Source organism: Anolis sagrei, chromosome Y, assembly GCF_037176765.1.
Source record: "Anolis sagrei isolate rAnoSag1 chromosome Y, rAnoSag1.mat, whole genome shotgun sequence".
Lineage (NCBI taxonomy): Eukaryota > Metazoa > Chordata > Lepidosauria > Squamata > Dactyloidae > Anolis > Anolis sagrei.
In genome coordinates, this window is record NC_090035.1 from 66,597,635 (window position 1) to 66,611,323 (window position 13,689).

The 13,689-nt window shown below is 40.6% G+C and overlaps 1 protein-coding gene across 1 annotated transcript in view; it reads right to left on the reverse strand.

Annotated features, from left to right (window-relative positions):
• LOC137095410 (igLON family member 5-like) overlaps positions 1–13,689 on the reverse strand; it is a 283,394-nt gene that overhangs the window by 72,136 nt on the left and 197,569 nt on the right. The window contains exon 2 of the mRNA XM_067462043.1: positions 6,453–6,531. Within this exon, the coding sequence (XP_067318144.1) occupies positions 6,453–6,531 (79 nt within the window). The remainder of the gene's footprint in view (positions 1–6,452; positions 6,532–13,689) is intronic.

The window sequence follows — 13,689 nt, forward strand, 5'->3', positions numbered from 1 at the left end:
ATCCTGGGACTGCTTTTAAGGTGTGTTGGGAGCTAACTTCAGCAGACAGCTTGTTTCTTATTCGCATGCCCTTGCAAAGGGAATGACTTTCCCATTCATTATCACTGAAATATCATTAAATCGGAAGTCTTTTACAAGCACATTGCAGCCTTAGAAGGGCCTTCCATATGTTCACCAATGCTTCCTCCCACTGATCTGGGCATAGGATGGATTGCAAACAGCTTTCTTGTCCCTGAGAATGCTTGATGGCAATTTATGTCTTGATAAAACTTAGTTTTTGATTCTTTAGTCTATATATTATTAGTGCCTGAAAAAGCTCAGTTGAATGAGAACAAAAGTCCAATTTTGCCAGGTCATTTCAGAGGTCCAACTTTGTATATGCCCATTCCATGAACTATCTGCTTCTGTTGATTTTTCTGGGTTGTGAGGAATAAGCTAAGCCTCTGTAGGCAGGAAAGATCCTCATTGCTGAAGTTTTGTCTCAACACTTGATGACCAAAGAGGCTAAAGCCAGAAGTGGTTGTACATGGGGCCACAGTGGCAAAAAGGGTTAAAACCTTCTGCTGCAGAATTGCTGACCTGAAGGTTGGCAGTTTGAATCCACGAAATGGAGTGAGCTCCTGCTGTTAGCCCTAACTCCTCTCAACCTAGCAGTTTCAAGACATGCAAATATGAGCAGATATAAGTACCGCTTCTGTGGGAAAAAGGAAAAAGACACTCCAAGCAGTCTTGGGCATCTCGGCTTGAAGATGAAGAGGTACACCTCCCCCCAGAGCCCAAGCTGAAAACTACCTCCAGAAGCTGGAAATGAAATAGAAGAAGGCTTTGCCTTGTCTATGTTTGTGTGCCTCATTGTTTCTGATTGGAAGGCATTGAATGTCGGTTGTAAATGCTGTAATCTGCTCTGAGTCCCCTAAGAAGGAAAATAAATACAGATGATGATGATGATGATGATGATGATGTTATTATTATTATTATTATTATTATTATTATTAGGGACCCCCCCCCCCTCGGTGGTACAGTGGGTTAAACCGCTGAGCTGCCAAACTTGTTGACTGAAAGGTCACAGGTTTGAATCAGGGGAGCAGTGTGAGCTTCTGCTGTCAGCCTCAGCTTCTGCCAACCTAGCAGTTTGAAAACATGCAAATGTGAGTAGATCAATAGGTACCGCTCCGGCGGGAAGGTAACGGTGCTCCATGCAGTCATGCTGGCCACATGACCTTGGATGTGTCTATGGACAATGCCGGCTCTTCGGCTTAGAAATGGAGATGAGCACCAACACCAGAGTCGGACATGACTGGACTTAATGTCAGGGGAAAACCTTTACCTTTACATTACCTTATCATCATCATCATCATCATCATCATCATCATCATCATTTTTTCAAGGCTTTCACAGCCAGAATCACTGAAGTATTGTGTGGTTTCCGGGCTGTATGACCGTGTTCTAACCTTTCCTTCTGACATTTTGCTTGCATCTGTGGCTTCAAAGGATCTGATCTGTGTCTGGAAACTACACAATGCTCTGGTTGTACATTTTCTCTGACATAGAGTGCAGGCATTCAGTTCAAAGCTATAGAAACAACACCATGCTTGTGGTGCTGTTGCACATGGATGTGCACTGCCCAGTGCTTGTGCACAGTTGAAATGTGAAATGACACTAGAATCACAGAATCATTTGGAAGAGATGCCAAGAGTCCTCCAGTCCAACCCCCTGTCATGCAGAAACACCCAATCAAAGCATTCCCGACAGACGCCTGCTTTCTCTCTTCTGTTTCTCTTTCCCCCTTTGTTTTCAACATATTTCAATTGCTCAAAAGACAAAAGGAGATTGTACTCTAATAACTCAGGAGAGGTGGAAACAAATGTATATGGTAAACTCTGGTCCTTCCCAGAAGGCTCAGGCAAAAGCATAATGTTGCAGCCTCTTGTATCTTGTGCATTTTTCCTCATGAATAACTTTTGCTATCTCGGCCATACTCTGATATTACATGGTTACATGTATCCAAATTTTCAGTTGTAAAACACACACATATCTCTGCATCCATGTTGCTCTTTTGCAATAAAAAAAACCCATCTGATACAACTGAAATATGGGTTAGGGTTTCAGAGCCTGAAAACATTAGCATTAAAGTGTTAATGTGTTAACATTAACATTAATTCAGAAATTAATCTAGAACGGGTAATTGTTTTGGTCAAAGCTTTAACAATTTGTTGTGTTAATTGTTTGTAATGTTGCATTTTAATTTTTTAATTAGCTAACATTAATGAAATGATTCACCCCCTCTCCAGTAACAAATTCAAATTATGCAAAACATTAAGGATTAGTCGAACTGTTAATATCATACTAACAGTAAAAATAACAGCTGGTCATCTGCTTGGGATGTACAGTACATCTTCTTAAATGGTCTTACATGAAATTGGATCCAGTAGTTTCACAATATCAATATCCACTTGGTTCTGTCATGACATGAGAATGTGATGGGCATCCCTTGCTAATGATGTAGTGACTGATGCACCATGTCTCGATACACAATTAACATTGATGCATATCAAAACATTTCCTAATGTGCATCCAGACACTGATTAGGAAAGGCCAGAGCATAACAAGAGTGCCTAATGTGCACCTGAAGTGTTGCCCAGTGTGAATCACAGGTATCCAGTATGCCTGATGCTTATTGCAAGTGACTATTGTGCATCAGAAGAACCTGATGTGCACCAAGTGCTTGCTGTGCACCAGAAGTGTCAAATTGCAAGTGCCTGATGTCCATCAGAAATGCCTAGTGTGCATCAGAAGGGTCCAGAGTGCATCACAAGTGCCTGATGTTCACCAGAACTGCCCAATGTGCTTCATAATTTCCCAATGTATATTGCAAGTGCCCAAAATGTATCACAAGTACCTGATATGCTACAGCAGTGCCCAGTGTATATAAGGGACCAGAGGTGCATCACAAGTTCCTGATATAATAAATACACACACACACAATATAATATAATATAAACTAATAAATAAATAAAGTGCCTGACATGCACCAGAAGTGCCCAGTGAGCATTGCAAGTGCCTGGTGTCCATCAAAAATGCCTAGTGTGCATCAGAAGAGTCCAGTGTGCACCACAAGGGCCTGATGTGCAACACAAGTTCCCAGTATGTATCGTAAGTGTCCAAAGTGTATCACAAGTACCTGCTATGCTACAGTCGCATCCCGTGTACATACATCACTAGTGCCCAGTGTACAAAAGGACCCAGAAGTGCACCACAAATGCCTGATGTGCACCAGAAGTGCACAGTGTGCATTGCAAGTGCCTAGTATCCATCAGAAATGCCTAGTGTGTGTAAGAAGGGTCTACGATGCACTACAAGAGCCTGATGCGCAACACATGTTCCCAGCGTGTATTGCAAGTGTCCAAAATGTATCACAAGTGCCTGCTATGCTACAGTGGCACCCCGTGTAACTTACATCACTAGTGCACAGTGCGCACAAGGACCCATAGGTACACTGCAAATGTTTGATGTGCACTAGAAATGCCTAATGTGCACCATAAATTTCCAATGGGTATCGTAAGTACCCAAAGTACCCAAGTGCCTGATATGCTACAGTGGTGCCCAGTGTATATAATGGCCCAGAGGTGCACCACAAGTGCCTGATGTGACCAGAAGTGACATTGAAAGTGCCTGGTGTCAATCAAAAATGTGCATCAGAAGGGTCCAGTGTGCATCACAAGGGCCTGATGTGCAACACAAGTCCCCAGTGTGTATCGCGAGTGTCCAAACTATATCACAAGTGCCTGATATGCTACATAGGCGCCCGGTGTACATACATCATTAGTGCCCAGTGTACACAAGGATCCAGAGATGCATTGCAAATACCTGATGTGCACCAGAAATGCCCAGTATGCATCACATGCCCAATGTGTACTACAAGTACTTAATGTACGCCAGAAGTGCCCAGTGTGCACATCGGAAAGACCATATGTACATCAGAGCACTCTTGCCAGTGTCCAGATGTGCACCTTTGCAAATTCAACAGAATTTAATTGCTTTTGTACAACACAGCTATTATTTGTAAAGTTATGAAACACAGATTGCAATGTAGGACTTGGCCAAGAAGTTCTATTTTTTAAAATAACAAATGAGGTGTAGTGAATTCATTTTTTAAGAGACCAGTTCCAGGCATGTGTTCCTCCCTGTGTGGGATGCGTGGGAGAGAAGACCAGAATTGGGTTATGGAAAGGGGGCCAAAGACCACAGGGAGAGTCTCAGGTTTCTGCTCAGCAGCCAAGTGCAAGCATAGAACCGATCTTTATGCAGAGAGAGGAACTGCTATTTCCTCCAACACAGGGATATTATTATTCCCTCAGACACAGGTGTGGGTCTCATTTTGAAACAATGCAATAGTATTAAAAATCAAACCCTGGTAAATTTATGCCGCACTTGACAGAGTTATTAGCCGTTCTGTAAGTCATTGCTGGCTGCTATTAGCACGATTTGAGCAGGTAATGGTGTATTTTGCTGAAAGGGGGAGGGGGCATCTTTTATTTAAATGCCGTCCAAATGGTGCGATGAAACTTTAATAAACGAGAGGGGGCTAAATGATTGAAATGCTGTGCTGGCGGCACAAAATTGCTCTGGGTTCAGGGAGCGACAGAAAGGGGAAAATGGGAGAATGGGGTCAGGGAAAGTTCTATTTGCAGTGTCAGATGGAGATCTAGGAGGGCTGGAAATTGGAAACGAAAGCGAGTTGTTCTGCTAGAGGACGTATTTGGGGCAAAGGGAATGGTTCATGTCACAGGAGATCTTCAACAGCTTAAACCCCATGGGTCACTACCACCTGCTTCCACATCTTTTCTTTTTGCCACAGGGCTGTTTAATAATGCAAAAGAAGCAAAGCCCTGAGTTTCTGTGACTATGGGTGGCTGTGATTCCACTGCGAATCAGTTACAGAGTGGCAAGTCCCACTTGGCTTCAGGTCTCCAGTTTACTGTCAGCTTGAAGACAGTGGCACAAGGAAACAAAGCATCAGAGAGAAAGGAAACAGAGCCTAGGAAGGAAGGATTTGGGTGGATATTGACAAAGCAATCTGAGAAAGGTGTTTCATCAGAGCAAGACACATGGAAGAGCAGACCGTGAGCAGAGTAGAGAAAACGGCAGAGAAAAACAGAAGGAAAACATATTTCCAGGTTGCAAGGAACTCTGGAATGCACCTGAGGGAGAGGGAGCTTATTACCAATATATTGACATTTTACATCAATCCCAACATTTCTAGAATGACACAGATATTGAAAATTGAGATATTGAGAATCAATCAGCTAACACCTCCCAACAAAGGATTCCCCCAGGCAGGAAGCAGTCAGTCTTTGAAGCTGCAAGGCGATTCAATGTTAATCAAGGTGGCCAATTGAAACATTCACATCTGCCTCAAACAGATAAAGAGTTTTTTCTCCCACCCTGGACATTTCACAGATATATAAACCCCACATGCCTAGTTTTGCCTGCCATAGATGTGGGCAAAACTTCAGGAGAGAATGCTTCTGGAACATGGCCATGCCACCTGGAAAACACACAGTGACCCATTTATATTTCTATCCGAAAAGCCTGCTTTCTTGGCATAAACAAGTTTTCTGCATCATTTCCAAGTGAGAGACAGAATTATCCACATAGGAGATCCATTTTCTTATTAAATAACAAAAAGAAAAATGTTTTTTTCTCCATGGAGTTATTTCTGTGAAATGTTATGGAATGTCAAATAACAGAAGAAACATGCACAAACTTTTCACCAGTCTATTGTTCTTCCTAATAGGAATTTCTTGACAATCAGAAAATCCGCTTGTTTGTTTTTAAATCAAGGAACAAATAATTGTAAATATTGGGTTGTTGTGAGTTTTTCCAGGTTGTATGGCCATGTTCCAGAAGCATTCTCTCTTGGCATTTCGCCCACATCTATGGCAGGCATCCTCAGAGGTAGTGAGGTTGCAAATATTGCAAATATTTATTTCCATAATTGTGGATTTGGAGAATTGAAATGTAAGACCTTTGGTAGTCGAAAGGATTTAAGGCAGAAGTGGGCAACTGCAAAGAGGGCCACATATTTCAGTACAGCCACAGTGATGTGATATCACTTGTGCCGTTTTGGCTTATATTCTGCCATTTTCTTCCCCCCATGTTTTCTGGAGATTGGGGTGGTAGTCATTTTTTCTTTGGTTTGGGGCAGCCCCACAAAAACAGCTTGAAAAAAAAAGACAAGTTTGGGGGTTTTCTTGGGGTTGCTGATCCAGTGAACTGTATTGCGAGGACTTAATCCTATCCCACTCAATGGAGATGTCAAGACAGCAAAGTTGGTGACATTTACTTTGTCTGAAATGGGAAGGAAGCAAGTATATGCCCAAAATGAAACAGTAGATGGACAGATTTACTCTTTGAACACATATATACGCCAGTTGGAGGCACAAACTCACCTTAGTGTTGCATTGTCCCCCTGACAAACGGTGTAATTGTCAGCTGGTTGATTAAAATCCACTCCCCGAACCAGCAACCCTGTATAACAAAAGGCACACAGACAGAAGATGCTCATTAGAATTTGGCTGCAGGTTTTTCATATTGAGTCAAGAGGAAATAAAATACATTTCTGTTTTGGGGAAAAGACCTTTTCACAGTGCAGCTGTTGTCAATCTAGAACAGGAATAGGCAAACTTCAACCCTCCAGGTGTTTTGGACTTCAACTCCCACAATTCCTAACAGCCAGTAGTGTGCTGTCATGCGCTGGGCCTATAGCAGTTGGCTTTTGAACAGGACGTGCTCTTTGTGCCCAGCGGGAAGCCGGGGTGCCTCGACTGAGAGGCCCTAAGGATTTTCCTATACAGAGTCTTTAGAAGCTTGAAAGGTTTAACAAAGTCCTTTATTATTGCTTAAGTCTTCAACAAACAATCAAATACTTCTTAGATCTTCAACAAATTAAACAAATGCTTCAAGGCTTTGAATCAACTGGTGGGCACCTTGCTTGGAGAACTACTTCTTTCTTTAACAAGGAAAACCCTTTTTGACCCCTCCCGGGCAATCTGTTTTCTAGGCTCTGCTGGCGTGGGCCCTACTCCCGGCTCCAATTGCTTCTGGTTATCCAAGTAGACCTACCAGCCAAGACCTTGTAGATTTTCCAGCTGGAGTCCTTTAGGATTTTCTCCACGAATGATGTGGATCTGTATCTTTAACCCCAACAGGGGTTGTGCTGTAAAACTGTTTTCCTTAGAAGCTTTAGGGCTGTTTCCCCCGGACGTTGTGAAAAATGAAGCTTCTCTACAGGTGGGGAAAGCTCATGTCCTGTAACTGGGCTTCCAAAACTGAAAGACTGCCTGAAGTCTTTCATTTCCTTCCCAGAGCCCTGGGGAAAGGGGCGGAACTAAAGAACATAATGATGATTGATGGGTCATTGACCCTATAATTGCAGAGCAAGGGAAACCACCTTATGGCAAAATGCATGGAACCTTGGAATACATGCAAACACTCAATAGAAAGAAAATGAAGTAGGAGCTCCTGGTACAGCCGTACCAGCACAGGCAGGCTGTTAGGAATTGTGGGAGCTGGAGTTCAAAACACCTGGAAGGCCAAAGTTTGCCCATGCCTGATCTAGAATCATACAAGTTTCCAAACTCTGTATTCTGTAATCTGATGAAGAGATCCGTTTAACCTAAATTCGACACCACTCTACATTAACACGAATAGGCCATTAGAAATCCACTGCATCATTTAAAACTACTTTGCAAAATATACCCTTTTGTATCCACTTAGCCTAGAAATGTGTGTTCTGCCCTATGTATACTTTGCATTTGTAGTGTATTCCTAAAATATACTGTTTTTGACAAAATATACTAATATAGACATATTAATACCTTGAAATACAAATTTCTTGATACATTTTACTTTCAAGTACTCGTCATGGTATATTTTGGTGCACTTTTGGAGGTAAGGCTTTTAAAAACCAGGATATTGGGAAAACCAATGGACAACTAGGTTGAGCATCCCTTTTTCAAAATTCTGCAATTCAAAATGCTCCGAAATCCATAACTGTTTGCATGGATGACTGAGATAGTGCTACTTATAGTTAAATGTTCACAAACTTGGTTGCTTGAACAAAATTATTACAAATGTTAGGTATATAATTAGCTTCAAGGCTATTATTATTATTATTATGTAATTATTATTACCATAATAAGACTGTAGGAATTAATAATAATAATAATAATAATAATAATTGTGTGGTTTTCTGAAATTGTATATTTCTGCTGCTTCTGTGATTGTTCATTTGTATTTTGATTCTGTAGCCCACTTGTTGATGGATGTCAAGAATCAGCAGAATCCTCTGCGGCCCTTTTTATCCTGGGCATCAACCGAGCCAGTATAGACTTCATTTTGGTTTGTGTCTCCATAGTGCTAATGGTTAAGTACTCTTAGTTCCACTCCTCAGCTGAGACCTCTTTGACTTGGTTGGACCTGCTGGTAGTTACACTACCACGAGCACAGCTCTCATCATCCTTGGAGCAGTTAAGCCCCCCACCATGACAAGGTGGCACCCATACCAAAAGATCTCAGCCAGCATTTGGAAAGAATAAACATTGTCAAAATCACGATCTGTCAACTGCAAAAGGCCATCTTACTTGGATCTGCGTGCAAAATACATCACACAATCCTAGACACTTGGGAAGTGTGCGACTTGTGATTTTGTGATATGAAATCCATCATATATATCTCATTTACTGTGTTTTTGTGTCAGTAAAATAATAATAATAAATGTATTTTTACCCCACCACCATCCCCCCGAAGAGACTCGGGGCGGCTAACAAAATACAACCAAGTGCCGCATATAGACAATACATAAATCTAAAATGCTAAAACCATAGAGTTACAATCATGCACATACATAATTGCAATGTAAAATATTAAAATTCATAAAATGCAGTCATAGCTGCACAGCTGTCTCAATTGGACACAAGTTGTTTCCATATGAGACAGCCCAGTGCCGATGTGATGTCAACAGTAAGTCCTTGGATTAATCCTAAAAAACCTACATAAGATCAAAGGCTTGTTTAAAAAGCCATGTTTTAAAACTGGAATGGAAGCCTTGAAGTGAGGGGACTAGCCTGATCTCTCTAGGGAAGGCATTCCAGAGCCAGAGCACCACCACCCAGGCCCTCTCATCCCCACTAGCTGTATTTGAGAAGGTGGTGGGACAGAGGGAAGGCCCTCCACAGCTGATCTCAATGCCTGCACCAGTTCAAAGAAGGAGATGCGGTCTTGAAGATAGGTTGGACCCCGAAGAAAACTAAACTTCTATTTAAGAATGTGAATAAGGAGAAACAAATAAAGATCCAACAACAGGTTGGAATAGAAGGTGTTAAGAAAATTAGATATCTGGGAGTCTGGATCACAGCCAGAAACGGACAACTTTTAAAGAATAACTATGAACTAGTTTGGAAGAAGGTCCAAAAGGATTTGCAGAACTGGGACCGGCTGAAACTATCTCTTCTGGGCAGAATATCTTTGATAAAAATGAATGTATTACCAAAACTTATGTTTTTGTTCCAGAATATACCGATAATAAGAAGTCAAACGCTGTTCAAACAGTGGAAGAAAGACTTAATGAAATTTGTTTGGAAAGGAAAAAGACCAAGAATTAATTATGTGAACTTAATAGATAAGAAAACAAGAGGAGGATTGGGATTTCCCGATCTGAAGACTTATCATGAGGCCTGCGCACTGTCCTGGATCAGGGATTGGATGACTTTAGATAAAGAGAAGTGCCTAAACTTAGAAGGTCATGACTTAAGAGTGGGATGGCACGCGTATATATGGTATAATAGAGAGATGAAGGAGAAAAATTTCGGCAATCATTTCGTGCGAGCCTCCCTATTACGGACATGGATGAGGTATAAAGCTCTTTTTTACAAGACAACACCATTATGGATTTCAGCAATGGAGGCGCATCAAAGAAGACTACTAGGATGGAGGACATGGCCAAGATACAAGGATATATTGGTGAAGGGAACAACAGAGATGAAACCATTTGAACAATTAAAGACTTTATTTAGCAATATAACTTGGTTAAATTACCTACAAATTAAAGATTATTTTAAACAAGACCAAAAAACAGGTTTCGATTGGAATGAGAATATATGGGATAGAATACTAAAAACACAAAGGAAAACGGTCACAATATTATATAATAAATTGCTCCAGTGGATGACAGAAACAGAACAGGTGAAAACCTCTATGATTAAATGGGCAGAAAATATAAGAAGGCCCATCCACTTTGGGGAATGGGAAAGGATATGGAATAAAAAATTGAAATATACATATGCTATGGATTTAAAAGAAAATTGGTATAAAATGTTTTATAGGTGGTATTTGACTCCGAGTAGACTGAGCCATATGTATCAAAATGTATCAGATAAGTGCTGGAAATGTAGTGAGCAAGTAGGCACTTTTTACCACATGTGGTGGACATGTAAAGAAACAACAAAGTTCTGGTCTATTATTCATGAGGAATTACAAAAAATATTAAAGAAAAGCTTTAAGAAGAAACCTGAATATTATCTTCTGGGATTTACAGATGATGATTGTAAATTGGATGAGAATGAAGATAAATTATTTACCTACTGCACAACGGCGGCTAGGATGGTTTTTGCCAAATACTGGAAGAATGGTGAGGTTCCGAGTATTGAAGACTGGTGGAAGAAAATTAAAGAAATAAGAGACATGGACGAATTAACTTTTTTGTTGAGAAGAAATGAAGGAAGAGTTTTGAGGAGGACAGATTGGTCCTTGATATATGATTATGAAAAGAAAGCTGAAAAAACAATGGGATAAGAATAGATATTAAGGTGAAGAAATATTTTGAAAAGATCCTGAGGTTGGAGTGGAAGTCATTTTAGAATAGTTTGAGTAGTTGTATTGTATGTATTAGATGTTAGTTAGATATAGTGGGTTGTTGTTCTTTTTTGTGTGTATCTTTCCCTTTCCTACTGATCTATCTTCTTGTTTTTTGTTCCCCCTCTTTCCTTGTGTGGATTGTGAAAAATTTAATAAAAATCATTTTAAAAAAAAATAATAATAATAAAAAAAAGAAGATAGGTTGGACCCAAAGCTATGTGTACAAGAAAGATATTTATTTATTTATTTATTTATTTCGCGCATTTCTACCCCACCCTTCTCAACCCCCGAGGGGGGACTCAGGGCAGCTTACAGAAGGCACAATTTGATGCCAGCAATACAATAGTAAGATAAAATATATATCAGCAACAATTAAAAACAATTAAAACAATCCAGTTATACAGCACAACTAATATTAAACACAAATTAATGTGCCCTTAGACTTGGGTCCTATTTCCTAAATATTATATATATATATATATATATATATATATGTGCAAGTATTCTTAAAAAACTCAAATCTAAAACACTTTTGGTGTCAAGCATTTTGAATGAGACACTCAACCCATATTAATCATTAAATATGCAGATCATTATTTAAAATGTGATCTGAATTAAATTCCTAAGGATTTTTTTCTTTCAGATGCCATTGTGGAACCGCACGTTAAATGCTGCACGTTAAGACAACATCAGGTTCCTAGCACCTGATATCTTGGCACAGTGCCTTTGAAGAGGAGTCTCTCTATGTTAATAACAATAGTAATTATTATTATTATTATTTTATTTTTTACCTGTATCTCATCATGGCTCAAGGTGGGTTGTTATACTTTCAGTGAACTTATGGAGCCCCCGGTGGTGCAGTGGGTTAAACCCCTGTGCTGGCAGGACTGAAGACCAACAGGTCGCTGGTTCGAATCCAGGGAAAGCACGGATGAGCTCCCTCTACCAGCTCCAGCTCCCCATGCGGGAACATGAGAGAAGCCTCCCACATCAAAAAAACATCCAGGTGTCCCCTAGGCAACATCCTTGCAGACGGCCAATTCTCTCACCCCAGAAGCGACTTGCAGTTTGTGAAGTCGCTCCTGACTGACAAAAAAAAAGAAGTGATCTTGCAATCTCATTAATATGAGAAATGATTTGTAATGACTAACTGGATGCACAATGTTTTAACAGGGGGATTGTGCAAGTTACAATCCAAAAATGAGGTTTACAAATTATGCAGACATCTCTGGAAAGATTTCAAGGAGGCCTTGTAGCCATTCCCAGCTGTTGATATGCAAAGGTACACTGCCATGGAGCATGGAAGCTCATTTTTGTCAAAAGGCCTATTAGGCGCCTTCAGTTCCCTCTATCTAGATTCCCTTTGCTTTGGAAACTTGACCCAACAATCCTTGCTTCCAGCCTATGAAGTAACCACCGGTGGAATATACGGCCCTCCATCAACAAGGACATTTTACTGCCAGCTCCTATCTGGGTTGTGAAGAGAGAATTTATGAAAGAATTTGACTGAAGGTACAAGACTCTCCTCCCTTCTGTATTTGTGCATGGGTGCGCATGCATGTGCAGCCTAGACAGCCCGAGGGCTCATCAACGAGACTGTCTCATCCGATTTGCCTCAGCTGTCCTTCTCTGTCAAAAATCCACTAACTCCTTCTGCCACTGAGATAGTGTCAGGAGCCCTAGAGACCGGGCTGAAGATAGCTGGGAAAGTGGTTCTTTTTATTTAGGGAAGCGGGGGGATGAACAGAAAACCACGCACAATCTGGCCATTAAGAGCAACAGACCAGATGCTCAGATAAATGTCAAAATGTAGGCATCCATCTTAGCGGCCATTTCTACAATCTCTGATACTCCAAGCAACATCCATGCAAACAATATTAGCAGCTGATCTGACCACAGACAAGCAGTTTTCATCTTCACCAGAAGTAGGTCTTTTGTAAAGCTAACAGTTCCCAATTGCTTATTAAAGTCCAAGGCATCAACAACAGTTTGCATTACAATTACAATGGCTTGTAGTTTTATTTTCTGATGATGTCTTTATTTTCTGATTTTTTGTTTATTAAGTTACAGTTAGGTTTTTCTATATTATCTAATGTGCTTTGTTTTGATGTACGAGGGTTGAATGAAAAGTAATGCCTCCACCTTCGTTACTTGGGTTTGGATGGGAATATTTTAATAAATCAAATGCAGAAATAATCCTTAGAATGTGCTCTTTAACTACCACTATTCACTTTTCCACATAATCACCAGACAATTGGATACATTTCTCCCAATGAAATGCCATCACGGAAGAAGTCAACACTCTGTTTCCGCAACCCACGGTGCACAGATTTTCCAATAGTCAAGCAAAGCAATAATGTGACCCACATGTTCTTGTGAAATGCCAATTGTGCTTGAAATTTCTCTCCGAGTGATACAACAATCATCCTGAATTAATCTGTCAATCTTTTGCTTGTGAAACTCGGTTGTTGCTGTCACAGAACGTCCAACTCTTTGTTTGTCACACAAGTCAGATGTTCCTACTTCAACATTAAATTTTCTTGTCCAACGATGCACAGTACTCACATTGACACAATCACCATAAACAGCTTGCATTGTCTGATGAATCTCCTTTGGGGTGACAACTTCTGTTGTCAAGAATTCAATGACTGCACGTTGCTTAAGTCGCCCTGACCGACCGTCTGTGCAGGGTTCCATACTTCACACTTTAACAACACAACTGTTCAATGCTAAGGCTTCCTGCCAAAATGGAACTGTAGAGGGGTGTCTACT